General features: G+C 41.9%; 1 protein-coding gene across 5 annotated transcripts; it reads left to right on the top strand.

The window, feature by feature from the left end:
- Positions 1 to 5,848: 5,848 nt before the first annotated feature.
- Positions 5,849 to 21,183, top strand: LOC108088804. Of its 5 annotated transcripts, none has more exons than XR_001771245.1 (4): positions 5,849 to 6,376; positions 7,228 to 7,622; positions 7,956 to 8,950; positions 20,983 to 21,183. XR_001771245.1 is itself a non-coding variant. In XM_017186775.1 (4 exons), the coding sequence occupies exons 2-3, from the start codon at positions 7,315 to 7,317 to the stop codon at positions 8,896 to 8,898; spliced, it is 1,251 nt and encodes a 416-aa protein (XP_017042264.1). In that variant the 5' UTR covers positions 5,849 to 6,376; positions 7,223 to 7,314; the 3' UTR covers positions 8,899 to 8,946; positions 20,983 to 21,183. The 5 variants fall into 5 exon arrangements, 1 of the variants encoding a protein (XP_017042264.1); XR_001771244.1 differs by having other exon boundaries at positions 7,223 to 7,622; XM_017186775.1 differs by having other exon boundaries at positions 7,223 to 7,622; positions 7,956 to 8,946.
- Positions 21,184 to 23,490: the final 2,307 nt, after the last annotated feature.

Genomic DNA, 23,490 nt, shown 5'->3' with positions numbered 1-23,490 from the left:
GTTGAAACCCTGCATTTTTTCCGGCGAGTCGAAATCTAAGAGCCCATAAATGGGATCAAAGCTAACATATTCCCAAATTGCACATTTAATAAAATCCATATGGAAAAACCGGTTGCGGTGGGAAGGGTGCTGAGGCCAATGGGCGAAACGGAATTGAAATCAATGGCCAAGTAATGGGCGAAAGGCAAGCGAAAAACTTCTGGCCTTGCCAAGAGGGCACAATTCTATTTCGAAATTAAGTGGGTTCCTTTGGGGCACAGGGAGTGCAGGGGGTGCAGGGGGTGCAGGGGGTGGGAGCAGGCACTCCGAGTGCAACGACTCCTCGCCAGCTCCACTCGCTTGACTGGGCCGGCATCTTTTTACGGTCAACTTTTCGTAATATTATTTTGCATTTATTTGCACAAAGTTGATTTTCCTCTGATTTCTTTGTTTTCTTTAGTTGGCTTTGCGGACTGCCAGCCAAATTACAATATTGTAGCAGTCCCAGTAGTTTCTCTCAGAACTAGGTTCTCGGTTCTTGGCTTTTGGCTCTTGGTCCGAAACTAGGAACGGGCCAAAAGCAGCTGGAAAAGAGTAAATAAAACATTTTTTGTGCACCAAACATAAAGTTACGTAATTGAGCGCTTGACTTTTGGTGGCTGGCCGTGGCCAAAAAGGCTATCAACGAGTTCAAGTTGAGTATTCGTTAGGTAATAGATTGAAATAAGCTTTAAAGGAGTTTTTACAGGCCTCATTTAGCTCCAGGGACTTTAAAAAAAAAAAGAAGTTATGGCTTGGAAAAAATATAGCTTCGTTGTTTTTCGCCATACAAGAAATTTTGAGCAGCAATAATAAGATATATGAGTGTCTGTCCATAAAACATCTTCATTGGCTCACCAAGAGCATATTGAAAATTTAGATGGCAATATAAGAGAGATGTTTTTAGCTGGGACGGAAGCCTTAATTACCCTTCTTCTTTAACCGTTTGTGCACTATTTTAATGGGCAGGTCAGAGCCGAAAAAATATTTTGTGTGGCTCGTTCCTGGCAGACCCAATTAGCAGCGATTGGCCCAAAAGCAGCAGCAACAAGAGCATACAGGAACCGTCAAAGTCAAACACACAAACACACACCCGATGCAGAAACTTTCCGCCCAAGCAAAAACTTTTCGAGCGCAAACTTATGAAATATTTAAAATTATGGTACCCGACCTGGGCATAACCGAGCTGCAGCTTGACCCAGGTCGGGTCCTCGTCTCCTAAGAGTGAGCATACCCGTATAGCATTTGCCAGTTGCCATTTGCGTCTTTGCGTTTGCGGCAAAGCAATTCAAAGCCGAGGCAGGCAAATTGAGGTGAAGTATTTAAGGCAAAAGAGGCTTGAGTCCGTTCGCCTCATAAGCCGATAGGCTCAGCAAGGTGGGGAGATCGGGGCGCTGGGAACTTGGGGAACAGCTGGGGGTCGCATTCCGGCTGCAGGGGCTCACAATTTGCTGCTTATCTGCTTTTACGGAGATTTTCTCGCCGACTTTCTCGTTTCCTACTTCCTTCGCTAGCACTTTGCCCACTGTATCCATTAAAAATCCATTTGGAAAATATCTGAAGCGACTCGCTCTGCCTAATCCACACACGTCTGGAGGCATCTTGTTGACGTTTAGCCAAATGAACCGGGCATCCGCGGGAACCAGGTTGTGATATTGATATTTATCGGATTGATTTCATTAATTGACGTTCCACTATATGCAAGTCTTCTTTAAACTTGAGATACGTGTCACAGATAGAGTCCAATGTGGTACGATTTTCATGTAACATGAACATGACTTAACAGTCCCATGAAATTAGTTAAGTGGAATAATTGCTTAACAATAAGTTTGGGCATCTATTTCAAGTTGTCGGGCGCCATTATAGCAATGCCCTTTGTAAATTGTTTTGCCTCTTGAATTCTCTCAAGTTAGTGGTAAATGCTGCATTTGGAATTAATCACAATTACTTTCTCCTTTCATACCGGCTTGATTTCTTCTAGATGGTGTTTTTAACTAGTATCGAATTTCTTATAAAATTTTTTTCCAAATTGGATAACTATATCATATAGCTGCCATAGAAAAGATCTAAAAAAATATATATAAATAATGACAAAAAAATTATAAAAAACAACGACGTTATAAATTTTTACGTCTGTATGTCTGTCCGCCTGTCCTCCTGTCTGTTTCTATGTAAACTAGTCTCTTAGTTTTAGAGCTATCTTGTTGAAACTTTTCTAAAAGTTGTGTAGTTATTGTACGATGTATATAAGTCGGAACGGGCCGGGTCGGCCGACTATATCGGATAGCTCCCATACAAGAGAATGAAATAAAAAAATCTCACGCCGAAAACGAATACTCGTGTGATAAAAAACTTTATCATTTTTTATCAATTAATTTTATTTAGATGTTTCGTTATTTTCTATGCCAGCTATACGGTATAGTAGTTTGATTTTGGTGAAAATGCATTCCAATTTAAAATTTTGAAAAAATCGTTTATTTTTCTTTATGTTTTAACGTTTGCCAAGGACCCAAATATGGTGTCCCAACAAATTGTGGCTGAGAAAAACCCTAAGTTACTCCGTTACTAGGTTGCCGAATTTTTGTACTAGGCTATCTGATCTCTTGAACACATACATAACAAACATAGTCGATTTTCATCTTGATAAAGATATTGTCTAGTAGAAGTACGAAGGCTTTTTATCCTACGTACTTTTATAGCAGTTATTTTATAAAATCAAAAAATATATGGACTTATTTAATTACATAACATTTTTACTAGTTTCTTGTCCGACTTTGGGCCCTAATATTACGGAAACGTCAAATTTTATATGGTCACTAATATGAATAATAAATTCTCTTATTCATAATCTTGATCATTTTTGTAGAATTTCTGAAAAAAATCTTAAAAACTGCCTATTTCATTGGACTCTGCCTAGTGAGTGGGCTAACCTCTTAATATCTATTGTTGGAACAAATTGCCTAACGCCGAAAAAAAATTCATGGTAAAGATTTTTTATTTTTCATATGACAGGTATATGATAAAATCATCATTATTACAAACTCAAGATTCCTGAGATGTTTCTTTTACTGCGATAAAAACATCTGAATGAAATTACAATACCCTCTGCAAGGATATAACGTTGGTGTTGTAATTTGTACGATCTTTCTTTTGGGAGCGTATGACATTCGGAGCGTTCTGACATAAATACTACCTGCAATAATTATTTAATTTTGTGTTATGTTGCGATGTGATAGCTTTGAAGCATATAGACAAGTTTGCTTCCCTCTGCTAGGACAAATGAATATAGAAGTTTCGACCCAAATAATAAAAATTGATACAACATAATATATGCTAAATATTATTTAATATCAAAAACTATAATTATAATATAATTATGTATATAAATTTAAACCATTAACTTTTCGAATACAAATGTAAACTTTTTATAAATTAAGCTGAAATTGTTTGAATGAAAGTCATTTTGATATGCAAGCGACAGGTTATTGCAAGTATCTTTCAAATAGTTTCTAGGACAGGTAAGGGGATAGTGGAGATTTATAAACTTTTTTAACGAAGTACTTAAAAAAAATCAGGAAAGGAAGTTTTGGCAATTTGGTGATTATCTTACCGTTTGGTTATGTATAAGTAGGGATGACTGTATGTACATTTTAAATATTTCTTGTTCGTTTTTGGTGGCTATTTTATTCTTTTGTAATTGCCCATATGGAAAAGTGTCTGCTTTCCCAAATTATGATTAAAAAATCATTCTAGTTATCATTCACTATTATGAAAAACGTGCCATTAAAATTTCTATAGCATCGCTCTCGCGACTCCGATGTTATCACCTATACCAATATGTCAGGGCCATGACATCTTGTTGGCATTCCAAAAATATTTGTGTGTCACGGATTTACATTGCAGTAATTGATTTAATTTAAGCCGTGGAGCGCGTTCGAGTCGATTGCAGATTCATCAGCGCCAAGAACGCATATTGATAAGTCAAATCAAACAGAGTGTTTGTGAGGTGGTGTGTGTTGCTCTGTTGAAAAAGGAAGGGAGAGCGAAAACACGGACAGACTGTGTTGGTGCGACTGATAAATGCGAGTATGTATGTACATATGTACATACATACATATGCATATTTTTAAAGCTTATTTTTCGGATGACCAAATGGGAGACAACAATGAGTAAACAAGAGCAACAGCGGGTAATAAAGTTGATTGCAGCAGTGGCAAATTGAATGTTTGCCTGCGAGTATGTATGTACGTATGTATGTGTAACGCTTGTGTTTGTTCGCATTGTTAAATGTCCGCATCAGCAGAGCAGCAAAGTGGGATGATAAATGCCAAAAAGAGAGCGGAGAGAGCGTGACTACCATTGTTAACGGTAGTGAGAGAGTAAAACCCCCCTTCACAACAAGACGGCACCTCCCCCGCAGATTGCTACCAAAATCCAACCCTTACTCTCTGAGGCGTTCTCCACGCTAAGCTGTTGCTTCATCTTCGCGTAAAATTGTTGCTTGGCATCGAATTCACGCGGGTGCTGCCAATTCTCTACTATACATACATACATACATACTTAGCAGTTCTTTGTTTGTCCCGCTTATGGTTAGCGAATCCCTCTGACAGACCCTTTAATGTTATCACTCTTCGGTTTACTCACTCGCCACAGAACGGTGATAACGCGCCACTGCCACAAACGGCACCAGAGCCGTGATAAGTGCTCTCCCTTGTCTAACACTGTCTAACAAAATCGGACATTTCAAGTGTTCTTGTCTTTTGCACTTCTCTTTGGCAAAACACAAAACACATACATAAATCCCAGGTTTATCTTCCAAAAAATATCTATACCTTATTTTTCGCCTTTACCTATGTAAATATTTTAAGACTCAGATTTGACAGTCTTTGAGGTTTACGGGCAGAAGCAGTTATCACTTTCATAATGATAGCCCCTCTTAAACGATAATTTTTTTAATGCTTTGGGTAAAAAAAACTTAGGTTATAAAAAATACTTTTTACAAAAAAAAAACATGTTCAAAGCTTTTAGAATAAAATCAAAAAGTAATAAGGGAATTTGTCTGTCAAAAATTTACATACACTGTTTTATACACGTGCTGTGTAAGCACCGAAACAATAGTATAATGGTAGCTTCATTGTTCCAAGCATGAACTTTTTATTCCGACGTGCAAATAAAAAAATATAAGAAGACAATTATTAATTATGGTAGAAAAAAGTAAGATTTCTTTTAAGAAAATAAAATTTGGTTTTTCATTCGAAAATTTTTTATGACGAGCTTAAGTGAATTGAATTCGCAGTTTGACACAAAGCCGAGCTCATTTAAATATGAAATGTTTATATGATAATTTATGTTTTTCTAAGTCTTTTAAACAACCTATAATAGATACATAGTTTATATGTTTAAAGTCTATTAAACAACCTATAATAGATAACTTATTTGTTTTAAGTCTATTAAGCAATCTAATAAGCATACATACATATGCTACCAATGATTAAAAAAAACCAAAAGAAAGAAGTTAACTGTTTTTCAGTCGTTATTTTGATGACTGAGATATTTAAAACCTCGTTTAAAGTTGAAGCTAAAAATCTGCAATGCATTACATTTTGTCGAGTTGTAAATGTTGCATAGTGTAGTTGGCAGCAGAGTCCTCGGCTATACCCGATTGTTTACATCAGTCAGAACAACAAAAGCATCCTCGGCCTCAGCGACTCTCTCCCGCGCTCTCGCTCTTATGGCGCGGCGGAAAAGCTAGAGCTCTCGCTCTCACTACGCTCTCACGGGAGGCTCTCTTTGTGCGGCGGCTGCTGCGCCGCCAATTCGCAAGAAAATTAAGTTCGTTTGTGGAAATCGCCGAGGAGAGCAGCGGCGCACTCTCCGCAAGGAAGCTGCCAACGAACGGCCAAGTGGGAGGTGACAAGTGGAAAGTGGCAAGTGGAAGTACCAAAATGTGAACAGTGCCACTAATTGCAAGTTGTAGCCTCTGTAGCTAAAGTTTTTGTGCGATTTCGCTATTCGGTGTGTTGTTGCTGTCGAGTAGCTGCCCCTCTCCGTTCACCCGCTTAAACCGTGTGTGTATACACACATTGGCAGGGAGTGCGACTGTGTGGTGCGATGCTGAATATCTGTATCTGTGGCAGCCAATAGTTGTGGCAAGGCCCTCGAGCTTCTCACAACACAACAACAGCATCCCCAATAAGTGGCAGCAACTACGAAGCACGGCAGAACAACAACAGCCGGAACGACGGCCGCGTTTGTTGTTAATTGAAATAAATTGAAATAAATTCCCCGACTTTGCTGCTCATATTGTTAATAAAGAGCAGCCGGAGCAACAGTGGAATCAGCAGCAGTAAACAAAACAGTGAGCAAATGTGGTTTTTAGTTCCATGCCAGGCGTCAAACGGCTTTGTGTGAAATCGAACATAAACAGGAAAATATACGATGAAAAACTTAAGAATTTGGTGCAAATACAAGTGAACATCTTAACTTTGGTATCTCACGCATTCCGTGTCAGTATTTTTAGCTGTTTGTGCTCCCATTAGTAAGTGTCTGCACTGCCAGCCTTTTTCTAAGTTGAGTCAACGAACAACTGGCTAAACTTTTAGAAAAACGGGTTGCATTGTGAACTAGAGAAAGCGAGAGGTCCTGGCAATCCCCTACAAATAGAATCCTTCCTCAGCAGCTCCCCATAGATCTATTATAGATGCCGAAATCGCTCGATCAGCCCATAAGTAAATGCTTTCTCGCCGAGTCAGATTCACGCGGCTACCCAGAACACCATTGTTTATTATTGTTTACTCGATTATTGTTTAGCTAACAGTCACTTATTCGAATTTGCACTTGTATACACTGAATATTTAATTGGTGGAGAGGCATAAGCACATTTTCCCTGCCAACTGTCAGTATTAAATCAGTTACATATCTGATTCGTTCTCTGCTATTTACCCATCTAGTCAGCCATCCATCAGGCTTATTCTCCCAAAACTGTATTGCACAATTTTCAGCATATAAGCATTTCGAAAAGCAAAGACCACCCCTACTTGCGGGGGTCATTGCACTCAAGGTGCGTGGGTGCGTAATCCAACACCTCCGAACCCCTCGAATGCCCACCCAAGAAAACGCCGAAAAGTATGCAACGACCATTGCGACCGTCAGCGTAAGCTAATATTAACGATTTTCTCACTTCACTTCCTTGCTCACCTCGCAGCGCAGCATCCAGCCACACGCCACACGGGACATGCGCAGTGGCCTCTTTGGTAGTTGCAGTTTGGCTAACAGTGCCTGAAAGAGCGAAGGAACATGGCATTCTCCCGCCACAACATCGAGAAGCGCCGACTCATCGAGCTTGTGCGACTCAATCCCATCCTCTGGGACTGCCGCCTGCCCCACTACAAGCGTTCCGACAAGCGCAAGGCCATCAAGTGGAACGAGCTGGGCCGGCTTTTCAACGTCAACGGGGAGCGGGTGCAGCGCACTTTCACTTCACTCCGCGAGATCTTTCGTCGCGAGCTGAACCACGAGAAGATGCTGGGCACCACGCGCTTCAAGTCGAAATGGGAGTACTATGACGCTATGGCCTTTCTAAAGGAAGTCATTCGGGAACGCAAGTAAGGAGGGCTTCTAGCCAGTTCAGAGACACAAGGCAGCCAAAATATACATACATGTCTTTTTTTATCTATTAAATATCTAATAACGCTTTGATTAATAGTTAATGCTCAACCGAATCTGTAAACCAGCAAGCATAGGATTCTTTGTGCAGGGTTAAATTTTAAAGACTGATCCTTTTTAAGTTTTTAGATTTGCGTCAACGTTTTCTTAAAAAAGTAATGACGTATTGCTATTTTAATTTCTTTTTTTCGAATCGATTTTGCCCTGCTCTTTGTCTCTGCTCACAGGTGCAAGTGTTTACCAAATTGTTACCTCTCTACTGCCCTTTTCAGATCCCGCGAGCGCATTAAACTCGCCTCTCTAGATCCCGCTTCTGTGCCTACGGGCAGCGTCAACAACAGCAGTGCCAACAACGTTAGCCGGAACAGTAGCAATAACAACAGCAGCAGCGCCGCCCTTGACGAGTACCAGTACTTTGCCCCCAGCGACCCCAACAACCCGAATAATCAGCAGCAGCCCGTGCCAGGGAACAGTCTGCCGGCGGTCATCCCTAGTCTAAGTCTGAGTCTTAGCCAGTTGCCCGCTGCCCTGCAGCAGCAGGCACAGCATCTTCAAGCCCTCCAGCTGCAACCAGACGTTACGCTGACCTCGCTACAAAAGCAGCCTCTGGCTACGCCTCTGCCCCACACCTCGCCCGCCCAGGTGTTGTCCAGTTCGCGTTCCTGCAGCTCCTCGCCCTCTATTTACATTAAGGACGAGCCGGGCTCCCCCGAAGTGGGTGGTGACGAGGGGGCGTCCGGAAACGGAGCAGAGGCAACGCGGAAGAAGCTGGCCACCATTCGCCCGCAGACTAAGCAGCAACTCAAGGCACGGCTGCAGCTACCCACGCCCAAGAATCCATTGGCGTACGCTACGACGCCGCCCCATTTGATCATCAACGCCAACAACGAGCTTATCGACGCAGACGCTGGGGACCTTGAGGAGGATCTCGACGACTTTGACGAAGATGACGATGTGACCGGACACTGCTCGCCAATTGTCGGTCCATCGGACATGCTTGGCGCCGACGGCAGACTCTCCGAAAGTAGCTACACTGGAGATGGCGGGGGCTGCGGAAGGGGTCGATCTCACTCCCAGGCGCGCCATCTGCCCACCTCCAGGGAACTGCTCTATATGAAGTTCGGCGAGTTCCTGGCTGCCCGACTAAACACTTTGCATGAGACTGTAGCTAACGAGCTGATGAACAAAATGCTTCTGCTGATCGCCGAAAAGTAAGGATAGTGGAATTCAAGCCGCCTCCGGAATGATGAAATCTGTATCGGAGTAGGTGAGAGCTTCATAATACCAAAACTTTATTAAACAAAAATATTAAAGCGAGACTAATTCAAGTGTAAAGAAAACAAGAAAGGAAGCTAGCTTCGGCAACCCGAAGCTTATATACCCAGTCATCAAATATGTCGATCAAAATAAGTAAGGGCTAAACAACATTGAAACTATGTCGATTTTTCTTTTAATTTTTCATATTTTCGAGTATTGTTCGTATGGCAGCTATATGATATAGTTGTCCGATTTTAATTTAATATGCAATTCAAGAGCAGTTAGAAAACTCTATATTCCAAAAATTATGCTTGTCTGATGAAAAACAACGATGTTATGTTTGATTTCCCGTATTTCTATATAAATTTTTCGATCTTTTCTAAGGCCGCTATATGATATAGTTCTGCGATTTTTATGAAATGTTTTTCTCGGTTCAAGGGTAGTTAAAAAAGTCTTTGTTGTAAAAATCATGCTTGTGGAATAAAAAACAACGACGTTATAATTTTATTTTTCATTATTTATATATATAAATTTCGATCTTTCCTATGGCAGCTATATGATAGAGTTATCCGATTTCGATAAAATTTAATTTAATTTAATTTAATTTAAAAAAGGCCATGTGGAGGAAATCAAGTCGATCTGATCAAAAACAACGGCGTTATAATTTTGTATTTCAATCTATTGTATGGGAGGTATCCTATATAGTCGCCCGATCCGGCCCATTCCGACTTATATACTACGTGCAATAACTACACACCTTTTGGGAAAGTTTTAGCAAGATAGCTTAAAAACTGAGAGACTAGTTTACATAGAAACCGACAGGAGGACAGACGGACAGACGTACAGACGTACCTAAAGACGTATTTCGATTTAGATCGAATATATATACTTTATGGGGTCTGAGGTGTGTCCTTCACTGCGTTGCAAACTTCTGGCCAAAATTATAATAGCCTTTGCTCTGCAAGAGTATAAATATTATCAAATCAAAATTTGTGACAATCGCACCTTCAGCACGCAAGAGATCTTAAATTGAACTTTGGGAAACAAATTGTTGTACATTTTGAAAATAAATTCACTTTCAATACCCTTGCAGAGGGAATTATACTTTCAGTCAGAAGTGTGCAACGCAGTAAAGGAGGAAGAGACACCTCAAAGCCCATACAAAATATGAACTCTTAGTCAGCATCCCCGTCAAAAATAAGATCATAGACTCGTTGTTCATTATCACACAAGCATGTTTTTTAAAATCACGATAAAATTTCATTTGAATTTGACTTCATTGACATTTATAAAATTAACGAAACAAAATTATAAAACCGTCGTCTTAAGAACAATCGGTGAAAGTCATTGATGATTTTTCTATTTCTTTTTCATATTTTCGACGACTTTTATATGACAGCTTTATGATATAGTCGCCTGATTTTTATTGAATTTAATTCAAAATTCGAGAGTCGCTAAAAAAGTCTAGATTCCAAAAATCATGATTGTCTGATAAAAAACATCGATGTTATCATTTTATTTCCGGTAGTTCTATATAGATTTTTCGATCTTTCCTATGGCAGCTATAGATTTCATTAGATATTATAGATTAATCTCACGCCGTTGTTTTCTAACTACTATTGAATTTCGGATTAAATTTTAAATTTAATTTAAATCGAAAAATATATATAAAAAAAAGGAATGGAAACAAAATTATATCTCTACAATAATACAAAACTCTTTGCACTTTAAAGTTTATTTCCGAATCGCCTTCATGTTTTGACTTGTGGTTAAAGTCGTTCTTAAATTTTAATATGTAACACTTGTTGTCAAAAAAAAATATAGTATTTCGAGTCGGTTAGCATTAAAAAACAACAGGTAGCTATTAAATTTTTTCATGTTTAGTTAAATTAATATATTATTTGAATTATGTTATTGACTATAGTTAAAGGATAAAGAGTAGTAACGTTATCAACTTTAAAGCACAAAAATTCTAATATCAACAAGAAAAGAAGCTAGAAGCCATCTGGAAGAAATCAAGTCGTTCTGCTCAAAAACAACAGCGTGAGAATTTTTTATTTCATTCTCTCGTATGGGAGCTATCCGATATAGTCGTCTGATCCGGCACGGTCCGACTTATATACTGCGTGCAATAACTACACAACTTTTGGGAAAGTTTCAGCAAGATAGCTTTAAAACTGAGAGATTAGTTTGCGTAGAATTTTTGGGAAAGTTTCGGCAAGATAGCTTTTAAACTGAAATACTAGTTTGCGTAGAAATAGACAGGAGGACAGACGGACAGACGGATTTCGATTCAGATCGTGATGCTGATCAAGAATATACAATAACTACGCAACTTTTGGAAAAGTTTCTGCAGGATAGCTTTAAAACTAAGGGACTATTTTACATGGGAACTGACAGACGTACATATCTAGATCGATCCAGATGATAATTTTGCTGCCTTGCAAACTTCTGACTGAAATTATAACCTTTACAAGGTTATAAAAACGACTTTAAAGCCGTGTTTTTTGATATTTTTCCAATTTGTAAGGTGTTAAGTTTTAAATTTCCTATGTTTTTTAATTCTTTAATTGAGATGTTGTGTCATCAACTCCATGATTTTGAATTTTCGTATAGTTGGTGCTCACGGCAAAATTCTTGAACTACTTGGCCTGCTGCACAAATTTGTTGCACTGACCAATTTATTTAACTACGAATGTATATATAAATTTCGAGTTTTATTTACACACAAAATACCAGGACCATAAAAAAGTTTTAATTTCCGGGCGCTGAAGTGGGCCCCAGACACTTGCACAGAATCGCAGACACACAGTCTACCAGCAGAATGGAATAGAACGATGCGAGTTTGGAGATTTCAGAGCATTTCACGCATAAATAAAATGCCTAGGACCATGCAACATGACAGAAGCCAAGTCCGCCCCTTCACCATGCCATGCCGAATGCCCCAGAGGTCCGGAGTCGAACTGACTACGCACAATGAGCCAAAAATCAAAATTAGAACAAAAAGCGGCCAAGCTATTTCGCATACGAGTACAGCTCTCAGCTTTGCTTTCCAACTTGAACTCGGTTTTGGTTTTGGACTTTACCACACTGGCCTGTTGACGAGTTTCGGCGGTCGGAAAAAATTAGGGGCCTAATGCAATATGCGACTGCCAAACACCCTGGAGTGCGATATCTGGCGGATTAAATGCTAAACGGAATATGCGATCAACCAACGAGCACTGAGTTCCCTTAATTTTCGCTCTGAATAAACGGCAAACCTCGTAGGCTGACCACTACATGGGTTGAATCTGTCCGTTCCTTGGGCGGAATGTTAGGAGAGGGTAGCTGGACGGACAGGCATTATGCAGGATGCCCGCTTGCTCCCCTAACTGTATCTGCATCTGAATCTGTATTCGCATCTGAATCTGTATCTAGTAGCTGCAACTGTGCGAATGGTTTCGCACTCGGCACTTCAAAGCGTCGCAGTCATGGGGCGTGTGTATTTACGATTTTGTAGTATTTATGGTGTGACGCCTTTGGTGTGTGCCCTTTGGATGGCGTTGCGGCTACATAACCCCTATCCCCACGCCCCACGCCGGTACCCGCGAGCACCCGGTCTGCATTCAAAGCCCGTTTTCCCACTCTTATCTATGGCTTGGCCAAGTCTCTTTACGAGCGAAGGGGTTATGGGTGGTTGGGGGTTGCCTGGCTAGTTCGCTGGCACAGTGGGTGGCTCGTCCGACCTTTTATGGATAGTTACAGCAAGTTTGTTGGCACTTACAACATTATAAATTTGCCATAAATTATCGTTTTATGGATGCAGCTGATGTCACGATGGGCTACAAAGATACTTTTGATCCGAAACGAGCATTAAACGGGCCACAGTAGCAGAATCGCCATCAGCAAGCTATAGCTACACAGCAAGTGGCCTCATCATTGAAGTATTTTTAAGGGATCAATAAATTTAGGAAAATTGGTATCCCTAGTCACAATATATATTGCATCCCATCGTGGCCATTCCACGCACTGTTATCTCGGCTCTCGGAAGTCACAGTAAATAAGCATAACATTTCCTCGCCTAGATACCACGACGCGACTCTTAAATGGATCCTTGTCGGCTCCCAGACCGACTTCCAAAGTGCCAGCCTGCCAGATTTCCCAGGCCCCTTCTACACTGTTCTCGGCCCCCTCGAGTTTCCGCTCAAAAATCAAATCTCTGTTGGTTACAATGTCTGAGGATGCTGATATATAGTACGAGTTCCGTTCGCCGGCCTCCACCAATCTCCTCAAATCCTGCGGCCCATGGCTCAGAGCTCAGAACTGTGCGGAGTCTCCTAGTCAATGTGGCAAGTTTTAAATGGCGGCGCTAAAAAGTATTGCATACCCTGTGGCGCGCGTTCCTCTTTACACATAAAATGCATATGCAAGTTAATGTTTACAATAGTCGTAAAAGTTTAATGGATTTTGCCAGCCATTTCGGGTGGCAGGGGTGTGAACGGCGGCTTAGGATCGTAACTTTCGAAATCAGTTTTTCGGAGGGCTGTGCCACCAGACTGAAGTGGGGGTATCAGTAAGTGTATGTGTTTGCGGGAAGCGGAATGCGATGTGGGATGGGGAATGGCCACGCCCACTTTCCCCACATCACAGATACCCACAGTTTGGCGCTGTTTGTATAATCAAAATGCATTTATTTGATTAATATGCAGCCATCCTTCTACAGCTTTACCATATTTCAAAATATCAAGAGTAACTTTTGTTGGTTTTGTTCAGGAGATTTGCCTTTGTTTTCCTATTGACTTTAACACTTTGGCCCTGCAGTTGCCACGATTGCGTCAGAGTGTGAAATTTCGGGTATACAGTGATTATGTTGTACTAATATTTTGGGACTAGCAAAGGACAAACACTGAAGTTTGAGCACTGTCCGGAATTGGCTTAGGGAGACACGTTTCCAATTAGGTGGTAAAACAAATTTATTATCACGGAGAAGCAAACTGCAATTGACAAATTTCGAAACCCGAAACCGAAACAAATTTTGCAAGACCTTCAACAACATTTACTACCTAGCTTTGTTTCAAAATCCCATCCGTTCGAAACCTTTCCATCATCTAATGAAATGCATATGCCAATCAACATAATTATATCTGTGAATCATGTGTACTGCCACGCCCAAATTGAAAAGGCAACAAAAACGAGCTGGCCTGGGGCCCAAGCCACAGAGCCAATAACAATAACATTAGCAGTTGCCACTGAAACTGCAGTTGCCAGTTGCAGTCATCCCAAGCATATGCACAAGCACCGAAGCAATCCGGCATCTGGCAATAGAAGCTGCGGCGTCCAGGAAGTGCATAATGGTGATCGAATGGCCGATACCCCACAAAGGGCCGCAAGCCCATGCATGTATTCAGCTGCCACTTATTGTCCTCCTCGGCCCATCAAGGAAATACATAATTTATTGGCCGGCAACTTCCTCCGTCCGTCAGACGGAGCTCTGGCCCAATCCGGAATACCCGGCGGCCCTGGGAAAGGCAACTGCTCTGTGCGCAACAATGATGGCCAGAAGGATGCTGGGCCGATGTCGGTGCTTGGGCCAGAGCACATGTCGATGGCTATAACTATGAGCAGTATCAATATTGACAGCCATTAATATGGCATTTTATGCAATAAGCAGAGACATTGATAGAAGGGCGGAAGTGGGAGGGCTGGGAACAGTCTGCGCCTTGCCCTAGTCTCCTGGCAGGGCTGCATTTTTAATGAGCACCAGTGCAGGAGGCGCCTCGTCCTGGCTTCCGCTGTTGCCTGGTGGCTGATAACTGCGAACTGCTTTCGTCTGCGATTGGAAATTTGCAGCCAGCAGGAGGCACCGGTGTCGGAGGGGCGGTTAATTTGCGAGGTAGCGAAAGGACGGAGCGGAAACGTCAAGTCACACACGACCCGTCTTGGATGCCTTGACTTTCCTTGCTATTAATGGCCGCAGGACATGTCAAAAGACAGGAACTGCTGCTGCGCTGCGTCCCTGCTTCGACGTGCGCTGACTGCAATCATAAAACTCCGCAGTGGCCGTAGGAATGGCACATTCTCCAGCTAGTTATTGTCCGGCCGGAGTCTCTCCTAACCAGTGATTCTAGCGCCACACCCACACCCACCCCTCCACCGCGATAGAAGCTCCAGGACTATCTTGCATATCAATCAGGCATAAAATCGTCGCCAGCTGGCGCCAGATTGCACAAAGGACGAAGCCAAAATAATCGCAGGGATTTTATCGCAGGTTTACCTTTCGCATTTGCCCAGCCAAGCGGCAGCGCACTAGCTTAAATTAATAATTTTGATTGCCTCTTGGATTTGCCGGAAACTTTATCCGCTGTTGTTTAAGTTTTTCTCGAAATATTATCATCATTAGGTTGAAATTTGCCTTTTTGACAACTCTTTGACAATCAGGGACAACGCCGCGCAGGTCTCACTTTATGACGTTGGCTGCAAAGTTTCGAGTGCAAAAAAACTTGTTCTGAGTTAATGAAAAGTCAAAAGCTGGTAATTAAGTTGAAAATGCTGGTACTCAACGTAAATATGTGTGCTCCTACCTACCATCTCGACGGTGTTGTACATTAAACATTAATTGAAAACTAACTAATTAAATAAATATAACCTGTCAGTGTAAGTCAGCGACTATATCGGATAGCTTCTGTAGGAGAGATCGAATAAATAACTACTATTGAATTTCGAACTAAATTTTATCCAAATCGGATTACTATAGCTGCCATAGGAAAGATAAAAAAAAATATATAAGTAATAAAAAAAGATTATATATTATATTTAAAACTTATAAATTATAAATTATAAAAATTATTGCGTTGTTGTTTTTCATCACAGCTTGATTTTTAGAATCTAAATATTTTTTTAATCAAGAAAAAAATTCTTAAAATCGGACATCTTTATATATATCTGCCATAGAAACGATCCTAAAGTTTATACATTTATTTATTTGGAATAAAGAGTTCTCTAACAACTTTTGAATTTTAAATTAAATTTCATGAAAATCGGACAACAACATCATATAGCTTCCTTAAAAAAAAGATCGTAAAATATATATAGAATTAACGAAAATAAGATTATAACATCAATTTTTTTCATCAGACATGCATGATTTTTGGAATATCGAGATTTCTACGGACTCTTGAACTGCGAATCAAATTTCATAAAATTCGGACGACTCCATATATCATATAGATCTTATATCGTCGAAAATATAGAACATTATAAAAATAGAAAAGTTGTCGATGTAGTTTAGTCTTTATGTACTTGTTATGTACATATATAGATTTCTCGATCTTTCCCATGGCAACTATTATATATGATATAGTTGTCCAAATTTTATGAATTTTTTTTCATAATTCAAGGCACAGCGTGCAATAACTACACAACTTTTTGTATAGTTTCAGCAAGATAGCTTAAAAACTGAAAATCTGAGAACTGAGAAAGAGACGGACAGACGGACAGACAGACAGACGGACAGACGGACAGACGTACAGACGGATTTGGATTCTGATCGTGATGCTGATCAAGAATATATATACTTTATGGGGTCTGAGGTGTCTCCTTCACTGCGTTGCAAACTTCTGACTGAAATTAAAATACCCTTTTGCTCTGCAGGTGTATAAAACATATATAGAATTAATGGAAATAAATTGATAACGTCGTTATTTTTTATCCCACGAGCAATATTTTTAGAATATCGATTGTTTAACTCAAGGGTTGTCGTTATTAATTGAAAACAAATTTCATAAAAACAACTTATCATATAGCTGCCATAGGAAAAATCGAAAAATTTATATAGAATTAATGGAAAACAAACGATGACGTGGTTGTTCTTCATCAGAAAAGCATAATTTTTGGAATATAGTGTTTTTTTAATGACTCTTGAATTTCAGATTAAATTTCATATAAATCGGACGACTGTATCATATAGCTGTCTTATGAGCAATCGTCGAAAATATAGACTAATAATGAAAAATCGTCATTGCTTGGATGTTGATTAGCCTTTATGTATATTGTTTGACGTATTTGATGACTGCAGGGGGAAATAAACTTTAATTAAGGCAGTGGTCTGCTTTAGGAGCTGAAAAATAGCGTTTTTTCAACAATTTTTTTTAAAGGGAAGGAAATGATTGCGGTAAACGAAATTTTGAGACGATATAATATTATATTTAAACTTTAAAAAACAATTTTTATTATTGCAAATAATTGAAATTAGCGGAAGTTGTAACGATTTTTCTGGGGCGCCTGGAGTGTGCACTTGTTAATCGGTGCCGGTGATGGAGTTCGTGCGATGCATCTGAAACAGTGGAACCAAATTTTTTTTTACGTTTTATAAGTTCCTTTTCTATATGAACTAAAAAAATTCCGAAGAAATGACAAAATTCCAAATTTTTTCTAAGTTTGAAAAAAAAATCACCGGCACCGTTTTCCAAAACTTGTGAAAATAAAAACTCGAGAAAACGGGCTGTAAAGTCTGCCCGAGCATACGAACCTGCTCGACGCTCGGCCACTAAAACTGATCTAGCTTCGAAAATATGTAAAATTGGCCTCTAAAATTTTGAACACATATTCTTGGATAGTTTTGGAATAGATTTAAGACAAAAAAAAATCGATTTTTTGAAGTCTGTAAAGCAGACCACTGCCTTAAGTTCATGAGTACTTCTTGTGAGCGTGTATTTAGTGGAGGGCCATTCGCATTGATACTTATCTCTGAATTTCTCAGGAGGAAACAATAGTTGGAGGCAGTAGCTGTAAACGAACCGCCAGCAAAACACCAACTATTTCTTCAATTACTTATTTTGGGTTCTCAAATTAATTACACCCATTGTAGAGTGAAGTGAAAAGAGCTACCGAAAATTGACTAATTTAATTATTTGTCAGAACGATTTGTCGCTCTGCTCAATCAAAATGTTGAACGGTAATACATACTTTGGTTCTTAGTTGTTAAAACCTTTCGCTCTAACACTGGCCATGTGGCCCACAAATCACCACAAAACATGTTGACAGCACACGGCAGCTCACTGTGCCTCAGTTAGGCACCGACTCTTGAGAAAACCAGGGCAGGAAGCGAAAGGAGAACGATGTGGGAGGACTGTGCCAGTTCGCTGCTTATGCATTTCCCTAATGAAATGCAAAGAAAACAAAACAGGCTACAGCCCAACAATATTTCAGTCCTGTCCCAGGAGCACAAGCCATCCTTTCTGCGATAGGCAATGCAAATTTCAGGAGAGCTCTTGTCGGATATTGTTGATGTTGCCGTTGTGGCTGAGTGATAATTAAATATTTGTTCTCTCCTGGGGCTATTTGCTTTGATTAATAGCTAACAAAAAAGAAAAGGGCGGCCGGCCGAGATTCTCGTCAGCGGTCGTGTGCGGTTGATTGTTTTAACATGCTACAGTTTTCCAATTGTTTTCGCTTTTGTTTATGTTGTGCTGGCGATTTGATGGGTTTTGGACTCTAATCCAGTTACTTCAAGAACGACCCAATTTAATTTCGGTAATGTGTTTTGGATTTGAAAATTGGTGTGGTACATCAGACCAAGATTATGAGGACTTACGTCTGAGGAGATGTTATCTTTGCCGGACCCGTTCCACGGCCATGAGTCACTGCACCGCTAAAGCCTCAAAGCGGTGGTGTCCGTATCTCGCCACCCCGGGGTATCAACCGCATATTCACTTTGCATATTGACACGTCTCCTACTGAGCGATAGTAATTTATTATTTTCCATGCCGTGCGCCAAGGCGTCCGCCTGGCCAACCCAGCCAGAAGGCGTTGTGCTGGGAGACTTGCATGCAACGGGTCAGCGAGACACATTACCACATCATTACGGGACCGCTGGGACCAACTTGACCTCCAAAAAGCCCCGCAACTGCAGTGCCGGAAAAAGGAGGGAGTCCAGACAGCTTCCATTTGAAGTCTATTGCGTAATGCCGAAGAGCGAGCAAAATAGCACCGCAGCGGAAGTTCGCAGGGCACGGAGGTGCGTCGAGGGATTTCAGCTGCACCGTAGCGTCATTAAGTCAATTTGTAGCCAAAGTGGCAACTTAATGTGCGGCGGCCGAAGCCTCACATTGGACCTCCACATGGACACTCCAATTATCCAAAAATACCAACACACAAAAGCAAACTCGCAGGAGGAATTCGGGGTCTGGGGATGTGGCCGTCTCTGTTGCCGACCAAAAGGAGATTGCGCTTTTGCGGTTGTGTTAAGTTGATTTCCGGCACGTCTGCTCCAGACCCGAACCCCATACCATTAGCCCCCGATTCCACATAACTCGGCGTGGGGGCTTCCAAGATGTCCTACGCCAGTTATGCGTGCAGCTCCACTGCAGCCGTTTTCCGGCACTGCCGACGTTATATTCATAAACAGACGCTGTCCCTGCTGTCAATGCCGTCGTCGTCCCACCCATCATCCTCATCACCACCATTGTCACGATGATGATCATCGTTTTCAGGCTCCCAGCCCTAGGTGTTGGCCACGCCCCCCTCGTTGCTGAGCCAAGCCTCAACGGGGGAGCACCCTTCCCCCTGAGGTGTGATGTAAATTATACGCTTTTGCGTTTAGCCTCCCCAACCTCGAAGTCTGGTCCAGCCCGAGTGTCTTTCCGCCTCCTGCTCGGCAGTTTGATGTTTTGCGGTTGTGTTGACGTTGTCCTAGGTTCAGAAATGGGCAGTCCTGTGAAGTGGCCATCCAGATGCCCGGCTTTAATATTTAAAGTGCGCTCTTAGCCCGGAGTTTGTCCGTTATGCCTCTGACATGTTATTGCCCTGCGCTCTGCGGTCCGAGCCAATTAATGGGATTTTGGCAGTGGGGGCTCCGAGCGTAGAGCATTGTTCGGGAAGACAAGTGGCTTGTCCTGGGGGAAAAAGGTGAAAGGCCCCCGAAGAATGATTAATCTAGCGGTTAAGAGGCTCGACGAGCAGGACTTCCTTGCTGCACCCTTCTGGGCAGTCGAGTATGAGTTTCATTCGTTTGTATAGGCCAGCTTTCAGTTCGATATTAGAGATTACCGTAATATTTAAGTAACTTGTTCTCAATTATTTATGTTCATAATCTGAGCTGGCGAAGATTAATTTTTGATTAGCTGCATTTTTGTCTTTCCAAAGTGTTGCCAACCCTTTCTTCCACCCCACAAAGTCGATGTTTTTGCTGCTGCCGGAGAAGCCACTGTGTCATTTGTTATGTTATTGGTTTCGACATTTTGCAAATTGCTTACTTAGCAGTGCGTAAAATCCACATAGTCCTTTGCCTGCTCATTCTGCTCGAGACCTGCGGTTCTCTTTTTGCGAAGACCACACACACGTGGAGCATCAGGATGCTCTGTTATTTCGTGCTCCTTCCTTTCCGCCTTTCCGCCTTCCTGCCTCCGTCCGTCTATAAGGATTTTTTGCCATCCTACGTTGTTGTAGACTCAAAGTTAACAACGTGTCAAGCGGTTAGCTCCGCTCTCCGCATCACTCCATTAGACCTACAACCATACATCCGTATCTCTGCCACTTGCCGCCTGCTGGAATGAGCCATTGAACGGGCCCAGAAGCCGAAGCAGGTGCGTTTTAATGTCGTCCATCCAGCTATTTGGTCAACTGCCTGAAAATTGTAAAATGGTGCAGTGCAACTTCGCTGTTCGCACCCACCTCAAATCTTCCCAATTCCCGTGTCGATTCTTTTCAACTCTCATCTGTCCCCAGAATAATATTTGGTTTTCATTCTGTGTCATTTGTTCCTGACCCTTGTTTTATGCGGCGCCTAATTGCCTGCTACACTCTGCAGCCCGTGTGGCAAAGGGGCTTCAGCTATTCGAGTGTGGCCACTGGCCATAAACTTTTAACGGCTAATATTTTCTGAGGCTTTTTAATTAGGCGAAATGGTCGTAAAAATTGATTTATTGCCCTTGATGGCAATTGCTTATTGGGGCTTACCAACGGAAAAGGGGCTATAAACCGGAATAACTTTCTAAGCTGTTCTATGGATTTCTGAATTGTACTCACACTGTCCGTCTAACTAATTCTGTTTTTGTCTCATTGCAGCTCCTGACCCAACGGCTACATCCTGTAAGGTATTAAAATAGTTTGCATAAATCAAGTCTGTACTGTGTGCCATAAAAGACAACCCTGAAGCGTATCGTATTATCTATCATTAAGATGTATGAAATAGTTTTAATATCAAAATGTTCAACAAGCACGGCAAATAAAATAACAAGTTCTCGAGCTTTAAGATTAACATTGTACCAACAAATTAATTCCCTTCTCATTGGGTTCTGCTCTAGTAGGCCGGCCGTCTGCCCGGCTCCACAGCTCCACAGCTCTCAGTGAGTGCAAGGTCGGGAAAGTTCGACTGGCTTGGCCACTAAACGGTTCAACTTTATGCAAATTGAGGAGCTCCCTGGAGTCTTCAACCGAAAAGCGATTAAACGTCATTAGCATTATAGTAGCATTCTACTTTCGCGACCCTACTGCTCACCAGCCCCGGCTCACCTTTCCGCTCGTCCAGAGCCTTGCCCTTGCTGTCTGCCCAAGTGTCTGGATGGATGGGTAGCCATTCATCTTCGAAGTAGAAACAACAGCGCCATCGCGAAATGATTACAGTCCCGTTTTAATTGTAATTAAAGCGATTATTACGGCGGTGTACTGTATCTTTTTTGCGTTCCTCCATTCCGGCTTCCGGCTGCCGGCTCTCCTCCTGTCTCCTAAGCCCTGCGCTTAATCTTTGCTGCTTGGGACGGGCTGCTTGTTTTCAATTTAAAAATCCCGACAACTTTTTCTATTCTCCCGCACGGCTCCTGCCAGCGGGCCTAGGGGCTTTTGGTGCAACTGAGATGAGCCCGGAACTGTTTCGTGTTGCATGGAGAAGTTTTCGTGCTTGTTTTTCGGATAAGCACGGGGCGGAAAGGTCGTTCTGTGCCTGATGAGCACCTTGCCGCTGGAGCTGGCCAAAAAAGTTGCTGTGGTTAGTTGTGTTACGCCTTCTAGCTGCTTTCGCATGACCCGTATATACTCGGCGTACTGAGAACGGTAAGTTACCGACATAGCCCTTATGAATTTGAAATTGATTCCGCATCTTATAGGCCTTGGTAGTTTACTGCCCCGCGCGACTAATAATTTCGAGGTTCTGGAGTCGGTAACCTCGTTTTCCGCCAAACTCGCTAAACTTATTTAACGGTTGCCTTTATGGGTTCTGCTACTCCACTTCTGAAAGTCCCTATAAACGAAAAGTAAATGCTGCTGCAGTAGGAGCTGCAGGAGCAACTGCGAGCCAAAACAGCACTTGGGCGGTGTAATTTTTATTACGATATTTCCCAACAGAGCTAAGTAGCAAAACTCACTTCGCATAATTACGGACGGAGTAGGGGCTGGGGAAGGACTTGCTGAAAAAGTGTAATTAGTGGTGTGAAATTAGTGTTATCCCTGGGCAGACGAACTGAGGAGCGTACGGATCAAAGGGCGGGGGCAGCTCGAAAGTGAAATGAAACACACTCTGATAGTTTTTTAATGTGTGCGCGTGTCTGTTGATGCACGAATGCCACGCGCAGATGCCCCACCACCTATGTACAAAAAGTATACTTTATCGGTGCCACATCCCACTCTCCCACTCGCCACCTTTGGCGGGGTCGATGCCTTAGGCCAGGGGCGGGACCAAAGGGGTCCTTTTGGGCTTATAACTCCAAAAACAAGCGAGAACATATGCAAAAGGTGTTACATTTACAACTGCTGCTATTTATTTAGTATGAACTCACTCAACATGGCTGGGGCCACCCCTGTCCTGATCCACCTCAGGCTTTTGGAATGGCTTCAATCGCTTTTTGGGTCAACACCGTTTGCACCTGGTTGCGTTTGTGTAGAGCAGAGGAGCTTTTTTACGAACTGTTTAAATTCCAATTAGTGCTGATTGTTTCGATTTAACGGCTAACGAACGGTGCGTGTTGAACAGCGAGTTTTCCCAGCAATAAATGCCTTTTCGGCCGTGCTTTAAGGTTTCTTAAAACCGCACCAAAACGGTCAAATCGAAGGCATGCCCGAGCACAGGGCCTCTCACGAGTCGAGTATTATTTAAATCAATAATTAATGCACTTCACTTCACCCGGCGACAGAGCAGGATCCGTTCGCTTCCTGTTCTGGCTTTCGCTGTGCTGCGGTTGTTATTGTTATACCAGAGAAGGGATATGCACAGAGAAGGGATATACTGTGTTGTACTGGTGTAAGGGCATCCGCCGGAAAGGGAATTGCTTTCGACAATGTCTTCATTTGCTGCCAGAACAAACGAAACGCCATCTTTTCCGACATTTTTCTCTCTTCAGAGGAGTGAAAAGTAAAATTAGCCTTGGCCATAAGTGCGCGTCTGCTATCGATTCAAAAAAGCATCAATAATTTAGAGCGTGCGTTTGCGTTTGCTCCCAACAAAAAAGCACGATTGTTAATGGGTATCCCAAAGTCGGGAGGGGGGGTTGTTTACTCTTTCCGGTTTTTAGTTTCGTCTTTCGTATTTTTGTTGTTGTTGCATGTGTCAACGCCCATGTCCAATGCAGAAGCTTCGTCTGG

Source organism: Drosophila ficusphila, unplaced genomic scaffold (genome assembly GCF_018152265.1).
Source record: "Drosophila ficusphila isolate 14025-0441.05 unplaced genomic scaffold, ASM1815226v1 contig_106, whole genome shotgun sequence".
In the NCBI taxonomy this organism is placed as follows: Eukaryota; Metazoa; Arthropoda; class Insecta; order Diptera; family Drosophilidae; genus Drosophila; species Drosophila ficusphila.
This window is presented reverse-complemented; position numbering and strand designations above follow the sequence as displayed.

What these genes read in the sequence shown, in the direction of transcription:
- LOC108088804 (XM_017186775.1), top strand. Translation starts at nt 7,315, where the DNA reads ATGGCATTCTCCCGCCACAACATCGAGAAGCGCCGACTCATCGAGCTT. An exon ending in GAAGTCATTCGGGAACGCAA is followed by an intron (nt 7,623 to 7,955) that starts GTAAGGAGGGCT and finishes TGCCCTTTTCAG; the next exon opens with ATCCCGCGAGCGCATTAAAC.